At 38.7% G+C, this 26,193-nt stretch overlaps 1 protein-coding gene across 3 annotated transcripts in view; it reads right to left on the reverse strand.

Annotated features, from left to right (window-relative positions):
* Positions 1 to 365: 365 nt before the first annotated feature.
* The window catches only part of PRKG2 (protein kinase cGMP-dependent 2), a 30,566-nt gene continuing 4,738 nt past the window's right edge, over positions 366 to 26,193 (reverse strand). Inside the window, exons 3-19 of one of the 3 annotated variants that reach the window (XM_032685260.1) lie at positions 21,280 to 21,446; positions 19,787 to 19,900; positions 16,857 to 16,962; positions 15,539 to 15,602; positions 14,520 to 14,597; positions 13,414 to 13,508; positions 12,558 to 12,626; positions 11,054 to 11,152; positions 9,935 to 10,085; positions 8,543 to 8,679; positions 8,292 to 8,381; positions 7,941 to 8,082; positions 6,982 to 7,145; positions 6,160 to 6,282; positions 5,177 to 5,239; positions 4,225 to 4,291; positions 366 to 3,363 (exon numbers count right to left, since the gene is read on the reverse strand). In XM_032685260.1, coding sequence (XP_032541151.1) covers positions 3,268 to 3,363; positions 4,225 to 4,291; positions 5,177 to 5,239; positions 6,160 to 6,282; positions 6,982 to 7,145; positions 7,941 to 8,082; positions 8,292 to 8,381; positions 8,543 to 8,679; positions 9,935 to 10,085; positions 11,054 to 11,152; positions 12,558 to 12,626; positions 13,414 to 13,508; positions 14,520 to 14,597; positions 15,539 to 15,602; positions 16,857 to 16,962; positions 19,787 to 19,900; positions 21,280 to 21,446 — 1,825 coding nt within the window. In that variant the 3' untranslated portion in view covers positions 366 to 3,267. Of the gene's footprint in view, positions 3,364 to 4,224; positions 4,292 to 5,176; positions 5,240 to 6,159; positions 6,283 to 6,981; positions 7,146 to 7,940; positions 8,083 to 8,291; positions 8,382 to 8,542; positions 8,680 to 9,934; positions 10,086 to 11,053; positions 11,153 to 12,557; positions 12,627 to 13,413; positions 13,509 to 14,519; positions 14,598 to 15,538; positions 15,603 to 16,856; positions 16,963 to 19,786; positions 19,901 to 21,279; positions 21,447 to 26,193 lie in introns of those variants that run through there. The other 2 variants (XM_032685261.1, XM_032685262.1) reach the window with 2 other exon arrangements.

The following is a 26,193-nucleotide window of genomic DNA, read 5'->3' on the forward strand; positions in this document are numbered from 1 at the left end:
AATTACCGATTTTACTGCTGCTACAACATTCAGGCACAAGGAACTTAGATAAAGAGCATCAGTCTTGTGCTGCCTTGCAAACAGTGGGAGGGGAGGATGAATTTAGGATGCTACAGCTGGGAAAGCTAACTTTAATGGTCTCTTGTTTCCCACACTTTCTACTCAATCTTGAGGAAGCCAAATTGTGAAACTGTCAAAGGTGTCAAACCTCAAAGCTACACACAGTTTGCTGGAGGGGCTTTAAAATCATCAGGAGACTTAAATCCCCCAGGACTTTGTCAAATAAAGATAAAAAATTATTCTTGCCATTACATCACAAGGTCCCTGGGGACCACAGCTACGATCAAATGCAAACATTTGTGGCACTGAGGTTACTTCTTCCCCTTTCTATTAAGAGGTGATGCATTCAGGCATTGGGGTGGCCAACCTCACCCTTCTCAAAGCCCGAAGAGGCAGCTGTGAGGACATGGTGAAAATTAATCATTTGCACTAAAAACTGGCTAGGATTATCACATGCCTGGGACTTTTCTCTCTCACTGTGCTTCTGCTCCTGCCTACAAGTCTCTCTCAAGTGTTCACCACTCTGATGTGGTAGCTGGGGGAAGGCACTTTGATCTACCCAGCCCAGACTAACTGCTCCTCATCTCTGCTCTCTGCCAGGAAGAAACATCATCCTTCCTGCCTCCTGAGGCATGTTCTTTTGTGGCAGAAGTATAGGTTAAAAAGCATAGCTACAGCTGGGTTTCTCAGGGAGCCACACAATAAAAGCAAAGTTGAAAAGACAGGAAGGCAAAGCACAGATAAGAACACCAAGGACAGACAGTTACTAACATATCCACAGCATGATCAAAACCTGAATGTCAAAATCTGTTATTCAATGACGTTAAATCAGAAAAGGCAACAATGAGCATAATCTAATCATCATCATGACTGTCCATTCAGTTCCCCCATGATCTCCTGCACTGTGAAGCTACTTGAGCCTGAATCACCCATTTATCTGCTTGTTTCACATCAGCATAACTCCACTGGTGCCATGTTGAAGACTGAAGTACATCTGTCTGTCAAAGACATTTGGCGTTAGTTCAAGTAATGTTTAGCCTCTACTGTATCAGCTGCTGCTTGTTTCTGGAAAACTTCAGCTCAGTCAACTGCATATGTGCCAGAAATAAAATGAATCAAATGTACATGGGTACTCTACATAAGCACGAAATGATGTGGCCTCATTTATTGTAGCTTCTTATGCATTCATTTTCTCAGCACCCACTAGGGAAAACATAATCTGAGTGAGGGACAGGCTGTAAGAAACGACATCAGTGACTCTGATGCCCCTCCAGGGCAGTCTTTTCTGCCTCTTTTCAGTCTCTTCTCAATCACATAGACAAGAAGTATAAATCAGGGCTATGAATCTGGACTGCTGTATGGAATGTGCTTCTAAAGTATTAATGTCCTGCCCTTTACACTGTAATCTTACTTTATTTGCACACAAATAAACAAGATAAGTTAAACTTTATAAAGAAAATATATGCTACAGCTGCACAGACTTAATGCTAACTGCACTAAACTTATCATACAGCTATTTCTTCACTTAAAAAACATATATTTATATATACACACCATTATTATTTATATATATATATATATAAGGAAACTACCTGTAAGTACAATGGAAAAATACATTCAAAAGATTTTATAAAACTTGGTGCAATATTATTTTGACTGCAATAAAAAATACTTATGAGAGAAAGAAAAATGCACAGAGAAACATGAAGACCTAACTTTCAGTGCTCGTCTAAATCCTGAAAAGAAAATCTGGTCTTTGGTATTGCTAAACAGAGCTAGTGGAAAGCATCTACAATCCCATCTTACAGACGCTGCTCCATCCTCTCTGACTGTGTGTGCTTACCACCATTTTGCACAGGCTTTGCTGGCTGAAAGTTTCCATAATAATTTGCAAACAAGCAGGGAAACAAAACCAGCTGAACATGTAGTGTCTTCTTTCAAGGGCTCAATCCAACCTTCATTAAATTCAATGGAAAATGTTCTACTGCCTTATTCAGACTGAAGGTTATACAAAATATTTAAATTGATTTGCTGTCAAAGCAATGGCCACTCAGCAGTAAAAGATAATTATAACCATGTAACAAACCATGGAACTGCCCCTGTGGCAGTCCCTCCCTCACCCGGTGGAAAAGTCGTGACCAGCAGCAGCTAGGAAGACTATCCAGCAGTAACTAAACCCTGAGTACACAGTACAAGTTTCCTGGGAGGTTTTCCACCCAGCACTCGAAATGCAGTGAGCTGTGGGAGCTTCAGTATTGAAATTTAGACTGGACTTCGTCTCTGTGGGAGCTGAAACAAATCCTAGCAAGCTTTGCAGACTCATCAATCCCATAAGCCCAGCAGGACAACCATGAACTCCCTGTTTCAACAGCAGTTGTAGTTCTTAACAGAGAGCAACAGATTTTTTCTATATAAACCATGAATGCACAACATCCAACTGCATTTTTTTCCCTGCAAGGTAAATGCTTTCTGTCCGTCTGTTTTATCTTCTCACTACATAAAAGCAAAACATTTTAAGAAATAGACATGGCTCTTTGAAGCAGTAAGGGAAATACACACCACAGTCTACTTCTTTAGGCAACTTCTATTATGTATATACCTTGTTTCCTACTGGATTTTCATTTGACCTGTGTCATATATTCAGCCTGTTGCAAAACTCAACTGACAGAGAGGCAGTTTCCACAGTGATGCCCTTTTAGCTGCAGCATCAGATCAAATCAACCTTTCAGTAAAAGCCTCTTCTATACACATTTCTGGATTAATGGAATACTGGACTTTATGGGTTAAAAATGAAACACAGCAGACATCAGATAAAATGAAAAATAAGTGCCTATAGTTGTCAGCTGACAAATGCCACAGAGTTATTGGCTTCCAATCCTCTCCATCCAAAATGGTAACCTTGTTAACATCAAAGTATTAGCTACTGACATTTCTAATGGCAAAACCATAAGTCCGACCCATAGTGTCTGAAAATATTCGTAGAGACACTGTGTATCAAAGCACATTCAGGCTACATCTGTTGACTGAATGCATGCCCTTGTTATAAAGAAATGGACACAGATTTTGGTGCATTGTCCAAACAAACTCCGGTTGCTGTATGGTCTTCTACTCTTCAAGGAGAACTGTGTAGTTTGTAGCAAGAAACAAGACAGCAGGTTTAGAACTGAAGCCTACGAGTGTCTATACATGTCCCAGAAGAAACAACTATCAGAAATCCTTGTCCCAGCCTGAAAGTTCATCTGGAGGGGTTCCCTCTTCAGGTGGATAGCTGTCAAAGTAGCTGTAATCAGTCGGTCCAGACAACTACGACATGAAAAACACAAACAAATGGTTGTTTCAGAAAGTAACTTTTGAAAATGCTCTCCATTGATTATGTATCATTTTTATTGCTACCAGTGTGGAGATGAAAGGCTGGTATGATACAAGTGACTTGTTTCAATGGATGCAATTCCTCATTCTTTAAAAGATAAACCTCCAGTAATTAAATTGTACAACAGAGCAATGGCATTAGCCTTCCTATACAAAAGGACTTCCCAAATACTATCAACTCCAGGATTTCACCAAAAGCCCTGCAAAGTCAGTAAGAAAGCTGGGCCACTCTGCACACAATTTTTATTCTACTTTCTTTAAGATCGAATCTACATTCACAAGGTAGCTACTCAACGCAGACCTCAGAATTATTTTTTGTTTCAAACTGAGGTCAAAGTGAGTTTCAAATTCTTTACCCTCAATTTTTTTTCATTTTAGGGCAAAGAGAAATAGGCCATTTAAAACAGGGAGCTTACTCAAGGGTATGTTGTAACTCAATAGTAAGAGAACGCAGGAATTTGTACTCTGCACAGTAATATGACCAATACGTCTTAATAATGTGCCCATTACCAAGGAAAATATGTTTTTTTCAGTATTAGTTTCTGACCAAACACCATTTATTCTAGTAATGGTGAAAATCTAATGCAAAGTACACAGGCAGAATAATGTTTCCATTATTTAACTGGATTTATGTATTGCTTGCTGTTTCTCTTTCTTTCGTGCAATTTTCACTAAAAACACTGAACTATAATAATTCAAATGCATCTATGGGAAATTTTGCTATTGCCATCAGTTGTTCTTTGAAGCCAAGCTGTATTAGTAAAGCATTATGATATTGAAAGCCAAAGCCAGTACCTCTCTTTTTAAAGGTGACGTTAATTTCCTCACTTTCAGACTATCCCAGTTAAAACCACTCAACCACCTGATTAAAAAGAAATGAAAGACAGACAGGGAGAGACCAGAAGAGAAAGACAGGTTGTTTTCTGTCATTATACTATGAAGAGCTGAAAAACATGTGAACAAGGACTGTAAGAAATTTTTTTTTATGACAACTCCTGCCCACGTAACAGCACAGTTATAAGAAAGAGGAAACTTGAGTACTGTCATTGCCATACAAGGAAGGGAGAGCTTCAGGACCACCAGAAACATTGGCACTTCTGTACAGAGGAGATGCAGTGACAGGCAGGTTAATACATGCACAAGTACAGCCATGCAAAGACTTATGTGTCCCCTTGGAATTCCACCCTCTTTACAGCATGAGAAGAGGGAGAGAAACAGAAAAGTCAAAGAACGTGCACAAAGTGCATGGCTTAGAAACAACTCAGATAAAAAAAGAAAGCAGAAAATGTTTAAGCTACAGAGGAATGTCTTCATTAGAAGAATGACTTTCTTCATTAGCTTCATTAGGACAAAAACCTACTATTGCTTTGGAGCTCTTAATTACTCATTCTTAAAAAGCAACTGTTTAAGGGTCAAGAGGTCTGAAAGGCAGATGCTGAACTGGCATCAATTTCCCTGAGAACTAAATTAAACTCCTACACTGACAACCTGCAACAAAACCAGTAAAAAATAAGACATTTCTAGATAAACATGTTGAGGATTTATGCTCATATTGTCACTTTGTGTAGCTGCAAATGCAACAGTACTGTTGCTGTAGCTCAGGGTACAGCACTACTTAGCTCAGCTGCAAATGTACTCAATAGCAACAGAAATCTCTCTTTATGGGTTTACCAGACTGGGTTCTAAAATATTAAAAATATTTCAAATTAAACCCCAAATTTTCTTCTTGGCAGATTCTTTTGTTTACCTGTGCTTCTTGATGTCATTAATTCCGTTTCTCAAATTGCCTAATCTTTCTGTAGGGTTTTGCCTTAAAAGAAAGAGGAAAAATATAAGGATAAGAATTTATAAAATATTCCTATTTATTTAAAGAGCATTTATAGGTCCTAACTGCTTGTTTTTAACAGTTACACAGGGATGTAGCTTGCATAAAACATGTGGCCTCATAAGGAGGCATAATGAGGTTTTGCTCACTGCTCCTTTCTTTTAAGGATGGAGAAACCTGCTAGGAAGCCAGAACAGTGTCACCTGGCTGTGAGAAGCAGCAGAGTGAAATCAACTGGCTGAATTTTGGTTGCACATCTTTTTTTTTTGCCTTGACCAGCAGGCCTGGTTCTGAGTTATAAAAGGAGTCAAATCAAAATTTACAAAGTTCCTTTCAAATGCTGGTACACAAGCATGTTGCAGACTGTTCCTAGTGCCACGGATGAAATCCCACAGGAACTGGGAGTTCAAAGTCAGCATTGTCACCAGCTGTGCATGCCACTGTGCACTAATGCTTCTGAGTTATGCTGGCCCTTTTGAAATAATGCCTTTTGCATTTTCAAATGGGCTTAAGCCAGTCTTTAAGTGCCCTATGTTTTCTGTAGAAACTGTATGACTAAGTAAGTTTGGAAGCATTTTTTTTTAACCAATGTGCTTGATAGCAAAATCAAATTCCTTAGCTCTTTCCTCAGCCCACGCTCCATAAGTTTTCCCTAAGATTTGTTTCAGAAAAAAGTCACAGCTACAGAGAAAGCCCAGAGCCAACATTTGTAGATGCTGCCTCTGCAGACTAAGAGGTGTGATACATATTCAGAGGCACGCAATGCATACTGAATATAATCAGAATGGACCGTGCTATGCATAACAATTCTAAATCAAGTTGTCAGGAATTCAACACTCTAGTCTGAATTCTAAAAGAGTTCAATCTATCCACACCCAGGCTTTGTCACAAACTGCCCCTCCCACCTGCAGAGTCTTCGGATCAAATCCTCAGGCCGCCTTGTTATTGTTTTAGGAAAATCCAGCTTCTCAATGCCTTTGAGAATCAAATTATACGTCATCATTTGATCAGCCCCAGAGAATGGTGGACTAGAAAAAGAAAGCGACACTGATAAATGGAAGTCTGGTAAGAGCAGATGTGGCCATTACTTACCAAATCAAATATTTGAGAATATGGAAAAAAAGCCCACCTTTCTAGTTTTACAGCCCTCACCCTTTCAGCCTGTTTAAGATATTAGAAAAGTTTGAGAATGAGAAGCTTCCTGCAGGTACCAGGGAAAATGCATGACCATATGTGTCCCTCTAAGCCAGCTCTGCCTCTGGTCTAACTCAGAGAAGCTTCCATGTTGTGCTACCACTGAGCATTTGCAAAGAATTGTCATGGGAATGTGCATGGAGGCAAAGAATGAGCCCTGCTTACAGTTCACCCACCCCACTGTACCCCATCACCCACTAAGGAGGAAAACAACAGTCTTTTGTCAGTTGTTCCTCACAGGAAACATCATCATCATCCTCCTCAGTTAATGGAGCTCTACACCAGCTAATTATAGGCTGTGCCTGGCCCTTTCCTTGCATAGGTAAGCCAGAATTGAGTATATGTACCACACTTTGTCTCTTGCATTGCTGAAATGATGGAAGGTAAGACGTGTAAGAAACAAAACCAAGTATCATTTTGCAAGTCTCTTTACTGATGGACTTCCCCCCCCAAACTGTTTATTTTAAAAGTAACTTTAAAAGGTCTCTAAAAACAAACAAAAAAGGTAAGAATTCAGAGTAGGAGGCACTTACCTGCCAGTAAGGAGTTCATACACAAGAATCCCAAGGGACCAAAAATCCACACTAAAGTCATGGCCTTTACTCAGTATGACTTCAGGAGCAACATACTCAGGGGTTCCACAAAACGTCCAGGTTTTCTGCCCTGATCCAATCTTCTTTGCAAATCCAAAATCAACCTGATCAAAATCAACATATGCTGCATAACGCAGGGGTGTTTTGCACTGGGAAGCCTTAAAGTCTTAATTGCTTCCTCCCCTCCTGCAAAGATCTGAGTTGCTAGTTTAGATCTAAAACAACTACACAGTGTAGTTGTGAAGGAGACAGAAGTAATTCAACTGGATTACTGAATGTTATAAAACAGATCCACTTATTATCACAAGTAATTTTCTAAATTATTTTCCTTTTGGAGACAACAACCCATGATTTCCTTGAGGACATGAGATTTACCTGGAACACTTTGGGTTGCTCATTGTCCTCAGAGAGGATATTTCAAGTTCTTTGAGGGGTATTCTTGTTGCACTTTTCAGTCACAATCAAGTATGGCAGTTCTTTACTGTGTTCCCCCTCTACAAAGAGAGGGAACCTCTGCTTATTGATTGAATGAATGAATGTAGAACCTAAGATTGCTTGAGGCTGGACAGGGAGGTAATTCTACATCTGGGAAATGTAGTTCCTGGCTTTACATTAAAACTAGCTCCTGGGAGAATTTCTTTTTTTTTTTTTTTTTTTTTTTTTTTTTGCTATTTATGCTGTGGCAAGAGCTCTCAGAGACTGGAAATCCCCAGTTTGTCTGTGGCTTACAATGCCTTTGTTTCTCATTGTGCAACGAGAAGCCTGCCCTCTATTCTATTGAAGCACAAGAGTTATTAAACTCTGGGACTCTTGTTCTATAATTACATGCTCTTTATTTATATTCCTCTTGCAAAGAAACAGGAGGCAAAAAGATAACATTGAAGTGGATTACATCTTACCAGTTTTATATATCCTTCAGCATCCAAAATTAAGTTTTCTGGCTTCAGGTCTCTGTAGATTATTCCTATGTGATGTAGATAGTCAAAAGCCTCTGTCACACACCCAACACAGAACTTGGTGGTGAATTCATCAAAGCTGCCTCTGGAACAAAACCAATCCATATCCTTACAGACAGTTAAGTTCTAAAAATGCCTTACTTATTAACCAGCTAACATATAACACCCAGAATATTAACCAAACTGAAACAAAAATCTTTCATTGGACAGCCCTTGAATAGAGAACCTACTCAGTAGACCTATGGAGCTGACTGGTGATTTTAAAGGGCAAGGTTACACTTTCTTTGCTGTTACCTGTCTCTCAGCAAGCTCCACAATTCCCCTCCAAGGCAAGCCTCCAGAAGCATGTATACATACTTATTATCTTTGAATGTGCGATATAGTCTGTGGAGACAAATGGCAGCAATTTAGGAAAAGCAAAATAAAATGCGAGACTTGCAGTGTCTTCTCCCCAGAACTCATATATGCCAAACCTAATTCCTAATAATGCTGTTCAGTGGGTCAGCTGGGGGTCAACATGCAAGGAAACCTTATGGCCAACTTACTTTACAATGAAAGGAGAACATATCTGCTCAAGGATTTTCTTTTCAGAATAGATATGCTCTTGTTGTTTGGTGTCCACTACATGTTTCTTCTTTATACACTTCATAGCAAAAGCCATGTTCTCATTTTTCACTTTAACCTGTGAATAAAAATGAAGAATACATATGAGGAAAAGAAAGGATATTTTACCAATCAGTTCTCAATAGGTATACTGATATCCATCTTTTTCAACACAGCACAGGACTAAAATTGATGGCTGTAGTGAGGGACAAATTCCAGATATTCTGCAGAACTGTTATGGATGATTTTAAGTCAAGCATCAGATCTTTTTAGTTTCCCAGTTCCCACTTGCAAAGTGAAATAGCAGCAGTTCAGGTAGGTACTACATACTACCATAAGTTTATACTGCAGTGGGTCCTAATTTCAATTTAAGATTTCTAACCACCAGCATAATACAAAAGAACAAAATGCAGAGGTAGTTTAGGAAGAATGTTTACAAATGATTTTCCATTGTACTGAGATATTATCCAAAATGCAATAATGGAAGTTAAAACAGGGCTTCTCAGAAACCAAGGAAGCAGTAATCTGTGTTCTACAGCTGGATGAGAATTCAATTTTTTGCTTATTATTCAGGTGATGCTGTAGAATTTCCAGTGTGAAAGTTTTTTGTTTTGTTTTTTTTTTTGTGAAGCATGAATCAGAATAAAACAATTGATGGTTTAACTACTGTGAAGGATTATTGACTTCACTAAAACCACAAAGTCTCCTTTAATTTACCATTACCTTCAGCAGCCTGCACAAAATGCTCTCAGGTTTTTCTCAGATGTTTGCTACTCAGCCAGGGGAGAGTGGAATTTAAGACTTTAGGCTCATGAGGCTCTTGGTATCCCAGAAACACAGCTGTTCATGCTATTGAATATGGCTCAAAAGAGCCATTAAAAATTGTTGGAAATGTCACAGTCAACACAGCTCAGAGAGAGATCACACTGGTTATAGCTGCTGTGGGGCATCCTGAAGCAATTCTAACAACACAGACTAAGTGATGTGGAGATTACTTCAGGTCCAAGCAGAGTCTTGGGAAAAGGCCTGCAATTCAGGGAACACAATGCAGGTAGGCACATCTGTAAGCTCCACATGCACAAACTGATGACTGTGTCTAGTGACCAGGAAGATACTTTTAACAATAGGAGATGAAGGCACACAAGAATGGATTTCCTTCTTTGCACATCCAAGTCCTGAAATACTTTTAAACTATGCATTGCTTTATACAGAGTTATTCTGCCTGAGGCAGAATAACAGGCATGGAGAATATTAAAATCCTTCACATTATTGAGTGGCTAAATTAATCATTTAAGACAGAGAACTATTTGAATATGTTTAAAACAATGTCTTACAAGCTCAACCCTTCCGAACCCACCAACACCCAGAGTTGTGACAACTTCTAAATTCTTGAATGGGGAAGGAGGGAACTGGGCTACTTTCTCCTTCAGCTCTATCATCTCCAAAGACACCTCTTTGGTCAGCTGTCCACAGAAGGATCTTCCTCTGCATTAAGAAAATTAACACAGGTTAGTGCTCTTCCTTGACATTAATTTTAATACTCCTATATAAAGGAAAGAAAAGGAAAAGGAAAGGAAAAGGACAAGAAAAGGAAAAGGACAAGGAAAGGAAAAGAAGGAAAGGAAAGCCTTCCTATTTCCTAAGAGAATCTTGATTTTATTTTGTGCAGAAGCACTTTCTTTCTGGACCTCCTATGGAAGTAAATTAGAAGTAAAATGCTGCTGAAGTTCACTGAGTACAATCAACGGTATTTTTAGCAAGAGATGATTCATGGTGAGAATCCTGCTTTTATGTGGTCAGCTGCAAACATTTGGGTGCTCCAAGTTGAAGAACCAATGTTTGAAGACTGTGTACCAGTTCCAGTAGAATGATCAGAAATAAGAATGCAGCTGTACTTCTAAACAGAAGAAAACCATACTCTACTAATTTTCCAGTAGTGCTCAGGTTGAAATCAGAGGCACATAAACTAAAAGTGTGGCCCACAGCTAAAAGCAAACATTGATACCATCAGGGCTACACTGAAACACTAAAAATAAAGTGTCTCTTTTATGTATGCTTGTTTCTTTCTGAAATGACAATTAGTCTTTTGCACAGTAATACAGTTTCATTAACTCAGTCAGGAGTAAAGAGCAGGGTTTTTACCAGTCAAAGAACTTCCCATGAGAATGCAAAATTTGTTTGAGCGTAACGTCACTTCTATTCTGTGCTCAGTTTTCTTGGAATAGAGAGAATTCTTGTTTGAAAGTCAATATACTCAGATTCTATGTAATTTTTGTTTCAGAAAACGTTTTTTGGGCTCCATAAGCATATCCAGACTGTTTTATTACGGTGACTGCTGTCATTCATTCCTAGGAGTCCATCTCCATCAACTACCATGCATGATTTCACTTACATCTATCATTGTTTTTTTTTATTACCTACTAAAGATGTACCTACCAAATGCTCTGACTTACTTTGCATGTCGCTTTTCATCGGCCTGGGCCAGATCAGCCACATAACCTTCAAGGTAAGTTTGAAGCTCCTCATAAGTTCCAACGGTTTGATTAAAGGTCCTAAAAACACGAATGAAACATCATAAAATGCTGAACATTCAAGTCATGATCAGACAAAGCTTTACATTATCACTTTGACATGATTTTAAGAGCTTTGAAGAGGCAGTAACCTGCTGAAGTAGCAAAACTCTTGCCAGAGGGCAGGGGGACAGAGTGCCTGATCTCCTCAGGTCGTTTCATGCTATGTTTAAATAATTTGGAGCAGGCTGGGTACTTTGGTTACACTGTGGTTATTAAGTGTGGTTCCACCATCCCTGCCCTGGGAACCAGCTTGGCACGAGTCCAGGCAGTCAGTCCTTCTGCCCCAGTGAATAAAACCCTTGGTACATAGTGCCAAAGGGATTGAGTTCACCTCTCCTGCTTCAGAGGTGAGTAACAGCACTGTGGGAAGAAAAGACTTAGAATAGACTATTTCTGTTGGAAGGGACCTACAACAACCACCTTGTCCAACTGCCTGACCATGTCAGGGTCAACCAAACTGAAGTATGTTATTAAGGGCACTGTCTAAATGCACCGAGCACCTCGCTAGGAAGCCTATTCCGGTGTTTCAGGAGAGCCAACTTAAGCCTCTTCAGGGACCTTCTTGGAAAAATCCCACAGGAACAGGCCCTGCAGGGAAGAGGGATCCAAGAGAGTTGGTTGATATTCAAGGATTACTTCCTCCAGGCTCAGGAAATGAGCAAGGAATTGGGCAAAAGGGGCAAGAGACCTGTGTGGATAAATAAAGAACTCCTGTCATTACTCAAGCATAAGCAGGAAACACACAGGAGATGGAAGCACCCAGGAGATGGGCCACTTGGAATGAATATGGAAAGGTTGTAAGAGTGAGTAGGAATGAGACAAGTAAGGTCAATTCCCATCTGAAATTAAATCTGGCCAAGGATGTCAAGGACAACAGGAAGGGCTTCTTCAAATACATCAGTAACAAAAGGAAAACAAAGGACAATGTGGGCCTGTAACTAAATGGAGGGGGAACCCATAACAGAGGATGCAGAGAAGGTAGAGTTACTGAACACCTCCTCTGCACTGGTCTTCACTGACAAGACCAGCTCTCTCAGGAATCTCTGACCCAGGAGACCACAATAAACATCACCACTACAAGGGGAGAAAGAAAAGAATAACTTTGAGCTACTCTTAAGCTTCTGTGCACTAGCATCTGCTGTCAGCCCCTCTTTCTCAGTACTTCAAAAACATAAACACTTTTTCAGTGTTCCCTTAAGAAAACATTGTGATTTTGCCTTTAGTGAAGTCGTAGGAACCTACTGAAAGTCACATCATCATCATGGCTGGGCTTCGCAAATGAAGATTTGGGAAGGTTTTTATCCACATTTGTTACAGACTGAAAGTCACATGTTAACCTACTAAAAGAGGATGCAAGTCTTTTATTGAACTGCAGAGTACTTACTCTCTGTCTATAACGAGGCACTCCACGTTGTATTCATCTGCAATAACGTTTGCTGATCTGACGTCGTCACTATGAATCGAAATGTACTTTTTCAGAAACATATCAAACACATCAAAATCCTCAAAACAGTGAGGATTCACACTGTACCTCACACTGTACTCATGGAGGGTCCCAGCTGCTATAGGTGAAACTCCTCAAAGGTCTTTGCAGCCTGTACCTGAATTAATATTGCTGAACTAAATAAAAACCTGTAGCATTTCACTAGTCATTATTATGATCCAGTACAGTATTTTTTCCAGTTTCAATAGGGTTTGGATTATGACATCCTTTAGCAACCTTCCAAGAAATTAGGGTGAGCTGTAATTAGCACTATATCAGGATTTACTTCTGAAATGATCTTTGGATATAAAACATTCCAGAAACCAAAAGATTCCCTACTCAATCACTCACATAAATATGTACTATGTGACTCCTTCTTTCTGTTTCTTACTATTATGGGCAATGGAAACAACAGTTCAGTCCAGTCATGATGGAGCTTATCCATTTTAAAGTCACATAGAGCCTGGTATAAGTCTTCATCACAGCTTTTACTGAAATATAAGCAAAAAGCCACAATGCAGAGAGGGCCAGCATTTGACTTCTACAGGGAAAACTAAAGGTAGATGACAGTGTATAGCTTCAAGTTCTCTCTGCAAAAAACCAAAACATTAAGGCAAATTCAGTCACTACCTTTATCTATCTACTTTACTATCAAAACAAATATTATATTCCAAAGAGTAATGAATTGTAGAATCGAATACATAGTGATAGGACAATTGAAATACTACATATCATGAATCAGACAATGTGAACTAACCTAATAAGAGCCTTTTCTCCAAAGTAATCCCCTTTATGTAGATTTTTAATCAGCTGAGGCTGTGAGTGATCTGCTGTACTTTGGGTAACTATCACCTGGAAAGTACAGGAATAAAAATTTGGTAAGGATTCCTTTCTTTTCTGTGTATTTCATAAATGTCTTAAACTCTGTAATGCTGCAGAAAGAGTTACAAATAAATGTAATTACTCCTTTCTCTAAAAAATTTAAAACAAACATTCCCTGACACATCTCTGATTTTTGCTGAGAAGAAGGAATATATTCCTTATTGCCCACTCCCAAATATTTTCTCCTCATACCTTGTAAAACAGAGCAAAAATAAGTCACGTTTTAATGAAAAACTGAAAAATACTTCAGTTCTCACTGTGGGCAGGGATCATATGAGCTTTTCGTCTTTTCAGCTAAGCAGATAGCAGATAGAAGAATTAACTAACATTTCCCCCTAATGAAATTCTGCTTCCACAGCAGCACACATTCTGCTATGCCCACATTAGCAAAAACCAAATCAAAATATCTCCAGACACAGAAACATTTTGGAAATCCTCTTGGAAGTTTATTGATGAAAATTCCCCTGATTTGATTCTTTAGAGTCCCATGTCGGCCTCCAATGTAACAGCTGATGGATAAAGGCTGCTGCCTTATTCCTCTGGCACTAACAAATGACAGGAACAGATTCTGAGACACCTAGGAGGCCATTCTCCACTAAGCCTAGGACTCCATTACTTCTTATACATTTCACAGGTCTATGTTTTGCCCATCAGATATTGAACAATCTAGGAGAAGACATAGGATCAAATCTCATTTACAAAAAAATTGACTTTACATCTCTGCTGCAGTGTCGAGAGGCTTCAGGACACACTTTAATTACATTATAATTAGAACAGTATAACACGGGTTCATTGTGAATGGAAAATTAGGCTCCCTGAACCTCTGAAATGCTGCTCCGGGCTTTTATCACGGTATTATGGACTCAACAGCGTCCTCAAAAACACTCTGCACAGATTTTAATGAAGATCACACCCTTCAAGGTAGCTTTTGAAATGCGTTTGTATATAACCTACTTTATAATTAGGTTTATTAAATCTTACCTTTCCTTTTGCTATTATGAAGAAGGTATTTCCCTCTTCTCCTTCCCGAATAACATAATCTCCCTTGTTATAGTACTCCTGTTGGGGAGGGAAGGGAGAGACAATATTCTCTGATAAGCTGTTAGCCTTTTTGAAAGTTCTGATTACTATGCAGAGTTCTTAATACCTGTGGATCTTCCATTAATGTTTAACTTCCTATCTCCTTCATACATTGCATCCCATAATATGCAACCATTCCACTATAGAAAAAGAGGGGCCAATCTTAATGCAGCAGCACATTATTTGTTTAAAAAACCCACAACACTTGTGTCCTCCTTATGAAGCAAGGGAAAACAAAGGAAAAAAAAATATCAAAAACTCTTAAAAGAGTTCTAAATCAAAAACCCATTTCCAAAAGTAATTTCAGGCTTGACATCTCAGTGGGAATGCCTAAATTATCTGTTGCAAGCTACCAAGGCACCAATTTTTCTGTGTCTGCTAAGGAACCCTCACCACCATTACCATTTATTACGATTCAGGTAATGAATTACCTAATTGTTTAACTTTCAACCAAGCATTTTTGCTGTGTTAACTTCCAGCTTTGTGATCTGAGTGTTTCCTACAAGTTCTCCCTTGCCAGGAATCCCACCAAAAAAAAAAAAAAAGTCACATCTTAGGATACTGCTATGCTAAGGCCATTTGCCATTTCACATAATCAACACCACAATCTCCTCATCCCCTTGTGCTATGGCCGTGCATCACTCTATCTGCCTCCTCCAACTTTGTGCTTAATCTTAATAAAGGCTAGAGTGTAGATCCTCTTATCTACTTGCTTGACTACTTTGATGCCAAAACCATAACATTTAGTGACAAAATATTAAGCTATTAATTGCTGCCAACCTGGAATTCCACTCTGATCACTACAAGCCCATTCTCATATTACAGAAAGTTTGGTTGGTATTTATTTTTAATGATTTATTCTTCTTTGTTATTTTGAAAGCTTACTGAATATTATTTAGAAAAACTGAACAGTATCTTACCACCTCCAGGCAGTCGATGATCTTGGTTAATTTATCTTCAGGTAAGTTTTTCAGCAGGGACACACTTCCAGAAAGCAGAAATACAGAACAAAAAAACCCCGAACCCAAAGTTGTCGTTAACACTTTTTTCATGATCTCATCTATACAATTTGTACAATCACATTTTATTGCTAGTTAAACTGGTGGTGAGCACAATATACAACTAAATCTTAATTCAGAAGGTTCAAACATTCTCATCTTGTTTTTTAGACAAACAAAACTCACACAACTTACAACTTAAAAATGTGGCAAACATTGGTCAGTTTGTAAATCAACTTCGTATTTCAGTAGGGGAAAAGACTCTAATGGGCACAGGGATTGATTTCAAAATTCAGTCATACAGAACCCAGTAATTGCAAAACCAAGTCATTATAGTAATCCAAGGATATATTTTTAAATGCACTGCAGAGACTGCAAAATCAGACAAAAGTAAAAACTTCAGTACTCCTTGGACAACTTTTAAAAGAGAATCCAATTACAGTGATGACTTAGTGAACTTGCTGGTAAGAATGAAAAAACCTTCCACCCTGATCACTCAGACTTGTAAAAGTCAGGAAATTATAGAACTTTCTAGCTACTCAGGCTCAGAAAAGAAATATGTAAAGAAATCAGAGATGGATGTAAGAATATACAAGACATTCTATGCATGGGTAGGCTTTACATCTTGATTTGAAGGCATAACAGAATGGTCATTCTTTGTTAAAAAAACCCCCAAAATATGAAATCAGCTAATTATGGTTTGGAACCTCTAATTTCACCATCTTCCTAAGGAGAAGCACGGTACAATGCTCAGCGTTCCCTGCAGGAGAGAGAATTATTCTACTCTGCAAATTTCCTGGTAATTTATATGTGGATTAGTTCATAAGCTGAGAGACATGCAGATCTCCTATTCAAGTCTCCAAGGGATAAGGAATATTCCTTAATCTACTCCAGCAGCAAATTAACTACTAGTTGGAGGATTTACTTAACTCTATTTATTCATTATATTGTTTTAACTTCTAAAGAGGTAGCTTTTTTATAAATTTATTCTATTACTTAAAAGCATTCAAGCACCTCTTGAAGTTTCCTAATATAATGCAGGAGAAAAACAATTAAAATGGGAAAAACTCTCTTATGAATCTTAAAAAAAAAAAAAAAGGAAAAAAAGAAAAGAGGTAAATAGTCAGGCTTTTGAGGCTGTATTTGCATGAAGGGCATCTTTTTCTCTCTGTTTACAAGCTAGGCACAATATTGTTGTGCACCTTAGTAAGTAGCCCAAATAGAAACTCATCATATTTACCTTCTAAGGAAGTTTCTGTATTGCTCTTGTCTTGTTTGTGCTGTCACTCTCATGATATTTTGAAACACTTCTCTGTCCAACGCCCATGTTTTAACATTAGTGATTGCTTTGAGAAAACAAAAAACCAAGAACAAAATCAACAGCGTTTTCAAATTATTTGATGGATGATATTACAGTTTGAGGTCATGGTACAAGACAGATGAGCTCTTTCAGAAGGCCAAAGGCCAAATTTTAAAATATTCAGCATCTATTGCAATCGGACCTTTAAAAGAAACTCAACTCCCACTCAAACAACGCTCACTAAAGTAAGGCATAGATTTCCAAATGGTTTCTCCATGGAGCACTTTCCATGCAACCCCACAGGCTGAGTAACCTTGAAAATCTAGCCATTTACTATGAGCACAAACAGGGCTGAACATTTGTGAAGATCTACTCTTATCACAGACAGTCATTGCACTCAAAAGCTGCCATCTGCAAAGGAGCTGATTTGAAAGAAACAAAAACTTGGGTGAAGTTTTCCAAAACCTGTGATGTCGAATACTGCGGCTTGGATTTATCTCTAATTCAGATTACATGCAAATGTTTGTGAGTTATCCAATAAGATAGAAATAACAGAGGTCAAGAAATAAGTTTCATTTCATTTAATCTTGTGATCCTCACAGAGTTTTCCTCCAATGTATCCATCTTATAAGGAAATAAAAGGTAATTGAAACATTAATGATTACCTTTCAAAAGATAATCAAAATATTAATACAGTAAGCATGCACAACATTTAGCATCAAAGATAAAAACTACTAAGCAGCCTCTGTGTGCAATCATTGACACAACAGAACACATTGCATCTTATATTTTTTTAAGCAAAAGAAGGTGATTCTGTTTAATTTAATCTCTTCTTTTTAAGGGTGTTACACCATATTCAGCAGTTTTCCTTCTGTCATAAGAAAGAACAAAACTGTTTTGTCTGGGATAAAGGAAAGCTCCAGAAAAATTTAGAGCAATTTACTTCCTCAATTTATCATAAACATAAAATCAACTTAACAAGAAAGAAAAATACCAGTTTTAAAATGATGCACAGTCATTTGGTTGTTGTACACATGATATAATCATATACTCTGCCATTTATCAAAATAGCTCAAAAGATATTTTTGGATGCTGGATGGGAGAACAAAGGTATTGCTTTGGTTTCGGTTTTGTCCTAAATGACATCTTTCAGTTTACTTTTCATGAAGAAAATATGGCAAGAGTTCAGGCTATCGCAAAATATGTTTCCTGTCTCTTGCACCTTAGCTAAATAAAGCAGTTATGCGGCTAGAAAGAAGCCTGAGGTCTCAAAGGTGAACTTAAAAAAAAAGAAATTGAGAAACACAGGAGTAAATCTCACTGCCAATTCCAAATACAGCTACTGCGTGTGAAGATGCTGCTGAGTAGCAGCAGCCATTGAAAAGCTGTTTGGATAAAGTCCTTTCCTTGTCACTTCTCAAAGACTGCAGGAAAAGGGTATCAGTAGATCCAGCATCAAGAAAGGGTTTCCACATGTATGTTTACTATCCATGCTCACTTATGGCATTGTACTGCTCTTCCTCCACAAGAAACCCGGGAAAGCTATTGGGGAGGGGTAGGTTTCTGCTGTGATTTCAAGTATTCAAATACCCTTTCTTGTCCATAATTGGACAATTCCTGTCCTACCTCAAAACCAATTAATGTTAACAAAGGTCTAAGGCAGCTTGACGTCTTATTATGCAGAAACACTACTTTATAATGCTAATACTGTACAGCAGGCAAAAAAGAAAAGCAGGGAATGTATTCAAGTAGAACCGCATGCTAGTAGAGAAAAGTAATCACATTACTGATGCTACTCTGTTTATCAGGCAGCAACAAAAACAGATTACATGTAATAACTTCCATCTGCACAGCCAGCAATGATTAAGTACCTAAACTGGGTGCAGGAAGAAAGACCAAAAGCTTTTAAAGCAAACAACTTATTGTTTTATTCCATTTACCCCTTATTAACTCAAGATGAACTCGTCATACTTACTGGTGGTTCAAAGTCCCTGTAGATTTAGACAAGAACGGAAATTAGTCTTCAAACACAAGTAATACTTATGGAATGGTGGAGAGTGGAAATATGATGAACTTAATCATATTTGGTCATTTACTTGCTTGTCACAGAAAAATGACGGCAGGTTAGAAAAGGAATCACGGGTTATTTAATGGATGAATACTCAGGAAGAGGGACATTTGTATCAGAGCAACACCTAACAACTCCATCCTGGTCAGTCTGCAAACACGAAATGCAAAAAGCATTTGCCTCAGAGAAGCAGCACATCCCATCTGGAAGTTCCATCTCTCCCACCACCACATTTGAGGTCAAAATCAAATCTCCCAAATGCCAGTTGCAAACGGATCTAGGCAAGACTCAGTAACATAATGAAAACACAGAACTAAAAGAAGTACAAAAGGAACTAATTCCTACATATTATATTTCCTCTTGAATTAGACTTTATCTGCTCTACTAAAAACACTATGGTTCTAATATCTTTTCAAATTCACTGTAATTTAGCCTCAGGTTTGCATTTGACACAAGCACATAAGAGCCAAAGACCATCACCACTACTAAAGCATCCAAAATTAAAACACAATCCTTCCTTAGTAGTTAGTATGGTACAGATCAGGCTAACCAGCATACTTTGGAGATGCCTAATTTTTTATCAATTGTTATGCTAGACATGGAACCCTATTCATGGCACAGTGTTATTAGAGTTCCCAAGCAGAAAGAACTCAAGGAAGGAAATGTGAGCTTACTGCAGACAATCAAGACATGCAAACATTTATGAAATGAAAACTTCAAAAAGAATCTGGATATAACAGGGACCTCACAAAAATACATAGTTTTCACTTTGAGCAACATTGTCATAATTAACCTTAGGTACCTTTCACAGAAGCTGTCCGTGTGCAGTTGTATAAAATGGCTAGTTCACCAAATGCTGTCCACACAGGTATTGAGGATAGTAGCTTATTCTGCTGAAAGACTTCCAGATTGCCCTCTGTCAAAAATCATCAGGACAACAGGTATTAAAAACTGTGCTCAACTGCACAGAGTGAATGGAAAACAAATCAATATATTTCTGACTTTGCTGCTTCCTGGAACACAGGAATGGGAGCAACGATGCAAACAGTGCTTTGAAACACACATACAAACCAGGAGAGATTTATTTTTTTTAAAAATGTACTGCTAATCTACAAATCTGCTCTCAAAAGGAGGGCCATTGTAAATTCTAATGGGATAAATCTTGGCTACAACAAACCAGTCAGTAGTGGTTCAGATAGTCTAGTGTGGTGTAGACAAACGTAAGGTCCTTAAGTGGAGTTCACTGGAGAAATTACTCCCGAGGTTTGTCCGTTCATACACATGTATGTGTATATATATGCAGAATGCAAAGGAGAAGGCAGAAAAATTAAAAGCCCAATAAATCTTCCTTCAAGAAATTGTTCTTAAGCTTTGCTACAAATCTAGCAAAAGTCAAAAAAAGTCTGAATTTTGTGTTATCCTAACACAGTTACCATAATTTTTTTCAAACTAATCCATCTATATGAAACCAGAAGACAGGAAATGTTTTTCCAACATATACCAGGATGCTTCTAGCTTAAATATTCCTGCCTCAACAGAACATACTCCTTACAGCATGAACTTCAATTCATATGAGTCTCTGGGCCTTTTAGTGGTCCAAAATTGATGAAATATGCAAATTAATTTTTAATGGTGAGATGATGAAAGAGACAATACCTCTTAGGAGTAACTTCCATGTGTTAAACTTGGGGTCCACTAAGACTAATCTGCAATTTGAGATTTGTGTGTAAGCACAGTAGCAGCCAGCACAGATGACTGCAGAGAGACTATTTCAGACCAGTTGGCATTATTTTAGGAAAGCTTTTTTACCCTAAAGCTTTTTGTTTGCATTGTTGTTTGTTTGGCTTTTTCTTTTTTTTTTCCCCCCAGAAAAAAATCCAAACAGGTCTTTAAACCACCCCCCCCCCCAAAAATTCATCTTTGAATGTTGAAAGCAAGTTGATTTCAGAAGTGGGTTCACCATTGAGAAGTCTTCAATATTTTAAATAATACCTGATCTTCCTTTTGAGAAAAAGGGCTTGGCTGCACGAACAAAAAGAATTTCCTTGCCTCTAGGCTTTTGCAAGTGAAAGAGGTAATGGAATTAGCATTAAATCAAGATTCAAGTTTCCAAGGTGCTTTTTGTTTTTCTCACTCTGTTTCATAAAAGTCACAGGTAAAACTTGCATCGCCCTCATCAGGGCCAGAATAAATTATTTAGGAGCACAGACACCATCACTGTGGCTTTCTGCCAAAACTTCTGAACTACTTTCCTGTTTCTTGCCTGTGTGTGTTGTACAAGCAAGCAATATTCACCTTTGAGCACAAAAATGTGATTGCCTGGTTCTCCCTGTCTGATGATGTAGCTGCCTTGCTGAAAAGTCCTTTCATACATACATTCCACCATATCTCGTGTCTGGTGAGGCTCCAGTCTCTTCAAGAACTGATTTCTATTCAGGGCATCCGTGATAAGCTTCTTCTCACTGGTTGCAAACAAAACACCAAAGTTTAAAATAATATGTGGTATATTATTCACCAAGCATTCATTCCCCTCAAGATGCTCCCCCTTATTTCTCATACTTGCATGACCAGTACCACTGACAAATATTTCAATCCTTGCAGGATTTTACAATCCTTGCAGGAAGACAGGCTGCCCAGAAAGTTTTGCACCGTTTCTCGTGATATTCTTTCCCCACTGCACAGCTCAGGTATGTAGCCTTGCTTATCTGAAGGAAAGAAATGTGAAATGTATGTCTTCACATAGCACTGCCTGCACAGGATTGCCAGCTTGTTATAAGATCAGGCCAACTTTTCTAAGGTTCTAAACCATTTTTTTCTAATATCCAGCAAAAACATAGCACTGATGATATGAAAGTCAACACTGATTGTACTAAAACATCATCAAGAGTTTCTCTTTTGAGTTGTGAAAAGATGCATGGAAGTAAAAGTATGCAAAAACATGATTAAGAGGTGTTGTTTTTTCTCAGGAGAATGTTAGAAGACACTGGTGGTGGGTAAAACAAAGAAAATTGTTGATGAGTGTGGCTGAAAAATGACTACAGAGTACTTCCCTTGCACTGGTAAAATAACGTTGATCCTGTGGCATTCCCTGTTTATAGCTACGAAGCAAATTTATTTGAACGTTGTCCCAGAATTCACAAAGTAAGTCCAGGATGTAGGAGAGGTGTGTGTGGAGGTGGAGGGTTAGTGCTGATCCCTGATCCCTTCTTGCACTGCTCTTTGCCTTCCACCCACAACCCTGAAATACTCTTCCTACCCCTACTGTGCCCACTTCCTTTGCACAGATGACAACAAACAGCATAAATGCTACTATCTGAGTAAAAATCCTGTATAGTTTGTTTATGTGGGATGTCAAAAATGTTCAGTCTCCTTAAGAATGACCAAACATGGGAGAATCTTCCCAAAGCAGGCCCTTTCCTCTACTGCTTCTAAGAAGTTTTAGACTATAATTGGAAGTTGCCAAGTCGCTCTCCATGACATTTGAAAAATCATAGCAGTCAGGTGAAGTTCCAGGTGACTGGAAAAAGGGAAACACTGTACCCATCTGACTTGGGTCAGATCTGTCAGAGCCCTGAGGGCAGTAATAGGCCTTACCTACACTGCTCAGCCTCCCTTGGGACCACCACACATCCTCTGCCCATTGGAATGCATATTCTCTTTAAGCCCAGGTATGGGCATTCAGTTCTTTTCTGGGCTATGTTACAGAAATAATTGATTTTGGTTTTGTCTTCTGGATGGGTATTGGTCCAACATTGTAAGTACTTTGCTTCTGTCTCTTGGCTAGAGTTTGCATCTGATTGATTGCTTCTTCTGTGGGACTGCTGATGGACCCTGTTTTCACCACTCTGCTGAGCCTACCCTGCCCAGACCTCGGGGATGGCATCCTGGTTAGTGAGGGAATTGTCTGTGCTGTAGTAACCTGGTTCACTTACTCCTGTGGAGCAATCTTGTTCTGCCTGCTCCCTGAGACAGTCTCTGTATCATTTCCTGTTGTAGTAAACACACAGCAGTTGCAAATGAGTGAGTTGTAAAGACAAGAACAGTCTATATTTGAGCTGCTGGTGGAAGTGTCCAGTGGTGGGATTTTAAGAAGAAGAAAACATGGGAAAATAAACAGTGGGTGAATCCACCAATAATGACTAACCAACTGAGTCAAAGCAGGCTATACATACCTACTGGGCAATCTATGAGCTCTCATTGAACTTGTGTATGTCCTGGGTCAAGGGCTTCCTATAAAGCAGTGCTTTGAATCCATGTCAGAAATGAATGCAACTAAACAAGTGCTACACTGATGAAGCTTTTAGGGTTAGGTTTGCTTTATTGCTGAAGTGAAAGATAAATTCTGCCTTTAAGGCCCCATGTTCCCAACATGCATGTAAGGACGTGTAATGAAGTCAACACTCTGACAGCTTTCTGGAGGCATTTAAGGTCTACTCTTGCTTGTATTCATAAAACAATGCAAGGTTGTCATCAAAACTAGGTTATGTGGGAAAATCTCCTGAGGACAATCCAGAAACGAACAACCACAGGGCAAGTAAATACACTTACAATGTTAGTAGCCATATAATGACTGAAAATAAGTAAAGGCGATGAGATGAGGCAAGAAAATAAAATCAAGTAGCTATGGTAAGGACTGTGTTTAGAAATAGAGATCATAATTTAGCTTCTGCTGAAAGCAACAGGGTTACTGGAACATAAGCTCTAACTTAGTTTTCTGCTAAACCCAAACTTTTAATTTAATTCACCCTGGCCTGCATCGTGCATACAATACTGCAATAAAATACAGTAATTCCATATAGCCAAAAACTTAAAATGAGGACAAAAGCTTCCAGAACTACATAGGAGGCTATGCTGTTTCTAGGAAGTGCAGTTGGCCACAGAGTGAAGGACTCATGAGTATGGTAACTGTAGCTCAGGCTCTTGAATCAGTTGCTTGCTCATTTCTGGGCATCCAGTACACTAACAGTTGTCTCTCCATTTCTCCTGTACCTGTTCCACTTTTGAGAATGGCTGCTGGAAATAACTAGATGTCCTGAGAGGACAGAAGACATGTAGTCCAGTACTTGCGCCGGTCGCTGTCCTTATGGGTACTACTAAAAAGGTAAAAAGGGGGTGCACAGTCTCAGAAGTGTTCTGATGTTGAGGTACCTCTTGGTCCCACATCTAGAAGGACTTTTCTTCACTGCCCAGAGCCAGCTTTGCCATAGCATCCTTCTCCAGGTTTTGTTCCCCTATCTGCTGTTAGCTTTCTCGGAAATGTTCCCCCTGCCTCTTTCAACACATTCCCAGTCAAACTCTAGAAATAGCACCTGACAGCCTAAGAATAGCTTTTTGTGAACAGGATTGGGAATTTATTCCCATCATAAGACAGATGTCACCTCACAGGTGCAAGGGTACAACATATGTTTTGCCATATGCTTTCTCTTAATGTACCTTTCTGCTACTAATGAGAGATTTTTGGCTATCTGCTGGCATTGGTTGGTAAAAGACATCAGTGTCAAGGATGAAGATAGTTCTTCCCCAGCCCATAATGGCTGATAACAGAACTGGGTCATGGTCCTGAGCCCATAATAGGAAGGGACTTGATAAAGGCAGTTTAAACGCTGCTGATGGTAATAGCATGCTCTGTAAGAACACAGAAAAATGGAGAACTATCCTATAGATAATGAGACACCTAGATTGTTAACACTGCAAAGGTTAAGAGATTAAAAATATTTTCCATTTGAAGGACTTTTGAGAGATCTTCTCTCATATACCATGTTCAAACTCTGAAATCTTGAGGCTTCAGTTAAATTTTCAATGCTTAAACTGCCATTAAGGAAAAAAACCTAATTTTTTTAAATGATATGGATTTACCCAACTAGCTCAAGAGAAGAAAAAACATGAAAAAACATCCACTCATATAGGATAGATAAGAACCATTGAAAGCTCCTAAAATTTTCATTAAAATCAGTCATGCTGAGATACTCCAAACAAAAGCATGGCACTTAAAACCCTGCTAAATGAATAGCATAACATTATGCCATTTGTTTTATAAATATTTTTGAAAGGGACGAGTGACACTCTGGACTCGATGCAAATTCAAGAACATAGCATGGAGCTTCCCCTCTTTCTGAAATAACTGCATTCACAACAGTGTAGCAACACTGTGCAATTATCTTATGCAGAAGTGGGGCTGCATTAAGTCCTTTCTCTATAAAGGAGAGGCAGCCACTCATATCAGCAACTCTAAAAGCTTCTATAGACACTGTTAGGCTAAAGGATCAGTATTTGCTAGTTACAGTGGACAGAATTCTGTAGACAGTAAAGGTCAGACTTTGTTCTTATGTGTATGCCAACTGTCTGAACTTAACCTACTACAGTATTTGCTGCCCAGGTAAGGAAACCAAATGTTTGTACCTTTCAGCATTTGGTTGTCTCAGTAGGAAGGTGGTGGTGTCAAACAAGTGTGTATCACAGGCTTATCTAACTGAGAAGCAGAGTAGTGCATAGTAGTACAGTTTTGTGATGGGGTTTTTTGGTTATGTTTGTTTCCAAAGTATTTGGAAGATCAAATGATACTTTGGCCACTATCACATCAAAAGATGATGTGCATTACATTTAGATTGCTTAAGCTGCAATACTTGGTTTTGTTCTGACTGCTGCACTTAGCTAATCAACCGACTCTTTTCTTGCCTTTACTCCTCACTGCTGTTGCAATTCTGCCTCTGAAAGCACCCTAGAAAACCATCTGGTGGACAACAGTACAAGGATCGTGCCAAGGAGAAGACAGGTAGGTGATTACAAGTAGAACACTCCTAAAACAAACAGTGATTTAAACTGCCCGGGTACTTGTGATAAAATATTAATGCAGTCCTCTTACTTTGTGGAAAAACACTGCCAGCTGAAGTTCTCAGTGCTTTATGGTGACTCAGGCAGCCTTTCTGATTCACAAGACACCCTCGAATGTGTAATGCTGGACATGATGGATGAGAAATCAAGTCTCATAACTCTCAGGTCTACTAAGGTACACATATATGTCATGATTTTTTTAACAGAATAATAAAGCTCCCCGTTAATCTGAGGCACTTAAGTCACTAGCTGAAGTCCAGATAGATTCTGGCTACCACCATTTTAAAACAGATACTCAGGTTTTGTCTACACTGCAAGGTCCCTGTGTTTAAGGATACCAGTCTAATACATCTGTCCACAAGGTCAGCTGGGACCACA

Source organism: Chiroxiphia lanceolata, chromosome 4, assembly GCF_009829145.1.
Source record: "Chiroxiphia lanceolata isolate bChiLan1 chromosome 4, bChiLan1.pri, whole genome shotgun sequence".
NCBI classification, from domain to species: Eukaryota; Metazoa; Chordata; class Aves; order Passeriformes; family Pipridae; genus Chiroxiphia; species Chiroxiphia lanceolata.